General features: G+C 44.1%; 1 protein-coding gene across 1 annotated transcript; it reads left to right on the plus strand.

The window, feature by feature from the left end:
* Positions 1-242: 242 nt before the first annotated feature.
* Positions 243-2,431, plus strand: LOC308273837 (regenerating islet-derived protein 3-alpha-like; the record flags this gene model as incomplete). Its single annotated transcript, XM_080711201.1, has 5 exons — positions 243-318; positions 911-1,029; positions 1,219-1,356; positions 1,973-2,099; positions 2,364-2,431. 5 exons carry the CDS (start codon positions 243-245, stop codon positions 2,429-2,431), a joined length of 528 nt encoding a protein of 175 aa, XP_080567327.1.
* Positions 2,432-4,694: the final 2,263 nt, after the last annotated feature.

Here is a 4,694-nt window from a genome sequence, read left to right on the forward strand (position 1 = left end):
GAGTGGAGCCCAAAGAAGATGCTCTGAGACTCAGCCGTGCCAGGCCTGGGACCTGCCTGGGGAAGCAGAGACTACAGACTCTTTAGTTCATTCCAGGGCTGTAGATAGGAATGGTTGGGGCCAAGATCAGTGTATCCTTGCAGGAGCAAACAGGGGAAAGCCAAGAGGAAGGGGGTGCCTGTGTGACCCTCTGTGAATACACTTCCTTCAGTGAGTTTGATGTCTCTTCATTCACAGACACAATGCTGCCTCCCCTGGCCCACCGAAGCATGTCCTGGATGCTGCTGTCCTGCCTGATGCTCCTGTCTCAGGTCCAAGGTGAGATCTCTCTGCCTCTGCACTGGGTTCTATGAGAGTGTTCAGAGCCAAGAAGAGGCAGAAAGCCCCTGAATGTCTCCTGTGCAAACGCTGAGGTTCATCCACACTCAGAGAAACTGCCTGCTTTTCCTCCACCATCCTGCCTTCTTCCTTCAGGTTGACAGTGGGGGGAGGTTCCAGAGTAATTCAGCATCAATGGCATGAGATGGGTCCCATCTTGTCAAAAACTTAAATTTATGTTGTGGGATTGGAAGAGGGAAAGTGGAAATAGGTCTGTAATGACTACTAGAGAAGAAAAGGGTTGGAGAAAGCAGTGTAGGAATCCTCAGTCCAGACTGGGAGGAGTTCTGAACTATTGAGTCAAAAAGAGGATGAAATGAAGGGAGATGATTCCCACCTTAATAGCATCTAAAGTAGCAGGTTTATTTTGAGATCAAGAATTTCTGAAACAAAAGCAAGGCAGAGAGGTAGTCTGGACATGGTTTTCCTCTATAAAACAGCCTCATAATCAATTGCCAGAGTGCCCTCTGTATCATACCACTTCCAGTTCTTCGCATCAACCCTTCCCTCTCTTCATCTCCCTCCTCCCCAGGTGAGGACTCCCAAAAGGACGCATCCTCTCCACGCATCCGCTGTCCCTCGGGTGCCAAGGCCTATGGCTCCCACTGCTATGCCTTGTTCAAGAGTCCCAAGTCCTGGAGAAATGCGGATGTGAGTGCTGACAGCTGGGTTTGGGGTCACAGGGAAGGGCATGTGTGTCATAGGGGGAGGGTTCTCCAGTCTCCAAGGTTCCTGGGGCATGAGCATTGGGCACCCTTGTCCTTGACACATGCACACCCCTCCCTGCCATTGCCCATTGAGATCTCAGGCTCCCTTTCATTTTCTCAATGACCCATGCAGTTGGCCTGCCAGAAGCGGCCCTCAGGATACCTCGTGTCTGTCCTTAGTGGGGGTGAGGCCTCATTTGTGTCCTCCTTGGTCAAGAGCACTGTGAACAACTATGAACACGTCTGGATTGGTCTCCATGACCCCACTGAGGTGAGATTTTGTCTTCTATGTATTACTTTCCAAATGGCTATTGTTACCCAGGTCCACTCCTACTGAAGCCTCAGAAAGTACCCCAGGGCACATAGAGCTCAGATTTTGGGTGACATTTTGGGTAAAGGAGATCCTGGAAGCCCTCTGAAGACCTGAGTTCTGAGGAGGTGCCTAGCCATCAGATGAAGTTAATGGATCTGTTGGTTGATTTTGACACAATTTTCACAAGAGGTCTTAGAAGTCAGTTCTCTGAGCTTTAGACAATCTGCATTGGCTTGTATGATATCCTCCTAAATTATCATGACATCCATATTTTCTCTTTATGGAATAATACTGCCTTTGAGTACAGAGAGAGATACATGTCCTGTAACGCTTATGCTCATCAAGGAAGATAATTACTTTTAGTGTTTCTTTCATTATTGTGATACTTGACTGGGACTTTCAAGTCAGTGCCAGAGTAAGGAATTCAAGGAGCTCATCCCTTTAGAGGGCTCTCGGCAGCACAACTGGACACTGAACTCCAGAAGGATGGGGAGTCATGGTTTGTCCTTATGAGGGATGATGCAGGCAGAGCTCTGATGGCCATATCTTTCATTGGCTTTCCCCTGCTCTCCAGGGCCAAGAACCCAACGGAGAGGGATGGGAGTGGAGCAGCACTGATGTGCTGAACTACTTCAAGTGGGAGAGGAATCCTGTTACTGCTTCTGACCGTGGCTACTGTGGGAGCCTATCACGAACCTCAGGTGAGCAGCAGAGGAAGCCCCTCTGTCTGGACTTTCTCCCATCCTCTGCATTCCTGGGCCTCACCATCAGGGGATCCTGAGCATAAAATGCAATGTTGACTTGTCACTTCCCACCTCTCCTTCTTTTGGGTCTCCTTCCCCTGGAGTTGGACACAGCAATCATAAAGGAAAGGGTTTAATATCTGGATAAGATTCTGATACAGTTTTTTATTGTGTTCATAAGATCCACCAAGCCTTTTCCCTTTACCACTTCTGTCTCTCCAGGATTTCTGCAGTGGAGAGATTATAACTGTGATAATGAGTTACCCTATGTCTGCAAATTCAAGGATTAGGGTGCATAGGTCAGCAGCTCAAATTTGTATGCATTTCATCATGAACCGGTCTCCAAAGTGAAGATTCACTCAGGAGGAATTCTTTCCACACCCTAAACTTGCCCTCTCATTCTCATTATCCTTCAGCCTCCTTCTCCACCCCATGACACGATCTTCTGTGTCTGCTGTCTCAGAGAACAAAAATAAAATTGTAGTTTAAATGTGTATGCTTTTGTGTTTAATTTGTATGGATAGTGATTTGTCAAAATATGCCAATTAAGAAAGAAAATCATCCGAGTGATTTTTTTTTTTTAAAGAAAACCATGTTGTGTGCTGTCTACCAGAGAGTCATTAGAAAGTGGTACAGGAAGCAGGGCAGAGTGCCACACACCTGTGATCCTAGTACTTGGGAGGCTGAGATAGAGGAGGGGACATTTAAAATCAGCCTCAGCAACTTAGTGAGACCCTGTTTTAAAAATAAAAATAAAATAAAAAGGGCTAGGAGTGTAACTTGGAGGTAGAATTCCCCCGGTTCAATTTTTTTTTTTCAAAAAACAAGTTTGAGGGTATAACTCAGAAGCAGAATTACCCTGAGTTCAGTTCTAGTACCAAAAACAGATGATAGATAATGATAGACAGATATATAAAGAAAATAGAATAAAGAAAAAATGCAAAAGACTGTAGCAATCTAAAATTTGCCCTCTTCCTAAAGATATCTATTTCTACTTCCTGGAATTGGTGAGCATGCTACTATCTTATGTGGCAAAACAGACTTGAAAATGTGATTAAATTAAGGATCTCAAAACAGGGAGATTATCCTGGTTTAGTTAGCATAAGCATCTTAAGCAGGTCCTAAGAGACTTGTGACCACACTGGGTCTTCTCCTAATGGATGTCCATTGTCCCATTGTACTCTCCATCATTTAATGCCTTCCAACCAGTCCAGATCTCTGCTTCTCTTCAAACAGTTGGTAAAGCTCTTCCTTAAATAATTTCTCATTTTCTATCTCTAGGAATTGCTTCCCCACAATTCTTAGGGAAGTAGGAAGAAACATCCCATTTTGTGTATTCATCCCTCATGCCTATAGTGTATGTGAGACACTTTGTATTATATCCAGAATCTGAATTCCTCATAATATCTAATTCTCTTGTCATTTGGGTTGCTGACACTCACAAAATGCCTTGCTTAAGCCAGGACACAGGCTTCTTTGAGGTCGGCTCACCTAAGCGTATCTGGAAATGGCATGGGCATGCATCCTATCATTCAGGCAAAAGAAGATGTTTTGGAAGGACATGGGTCTATCTCAATGCACCCATAATTAAAGTACACAGCTGACTCTCCTGAATAATTAGAACAAAACAAAGTCACAAAATGAGGTTACTTTCTTTCTTTTTGACTATTTCACTGGGACTGGTTTATACTCTTTCAGCCAATTAATTTTTTTTTTTTGCCTTTGGAGTAGATAAGAATGATAAAACAGAGTTAGCTCATTTTAGTTCTATCAAGCTTTTCACTCCAGGGATTTGAAACCTTAAAACTCTCAGTGAACAAATTTCCTCAGAAGAGAATGTCTGCCTGGTCCAGCTACAGTTGGGTATTCACCTCAACCCAATTCACAAGGGTCAGGAATTTAAGTCACATGGTATTATTATGGGTGCTATTTTTACCTCTTGAGTAGGATCTGTGTGTGAGACCCAGTTCTTAGAGAAGGAAAACAAGAAGGGCTCTCTAGAAATGTTTGCTGCAAAGTTAGACTGCTTTCTGAGTCCACCCATTTCTGCCTCTGATAGACTGTCCTCCAGATTTCTAGAAGTTGTCCAGCTGTATGCTCTGTTTGATATTTTCATATGATTCAATGTTTATCTGTCTTTAGAATTATGTACTTAGCCTGTTGTGATTTATATTTCTGCCAGTCACTGTCTGTGGGCTTACCAAGCTGAGCAAATCCTTTTACCATATTGGAGAAACAGAACCTCCCAGGGTCCTGGGCCTCTGCCTTTCCTCTTTGCCTGGACTGAATGAGAAGAAACCTTTGATGGAAGTAGGAGGCCCCCAAATATTTGGTTCAGTTAGTTGAACCATAAGGATCCTATGTCCTATCATCCTTGAATGTAAATTGACAATGTACCCCTTTAGTTTTAACGGAGTCCTTCCTTCTCTATCTTAGTCTTTCCTGCCATCCAACCATATTCACCCACTCTCCTTAGCTTCTAAAGCATCCCTCCAGGAGGCCACTGAAGGTATGCCACCAACGGCATAGATCTATGCCACAGTCTCTGTGATA

This window comes from Muscardinus avellanarius, assembly GCF_963383645.1.
Source record: "Muscardinus avellanarius genome assembly, chromosome: 15".
NCBI lineage: Eukaryota > Metazoa > Chordata > Mammalia > Rodentia > Gliridae > Muscardinus > Muscardinus avellanarius.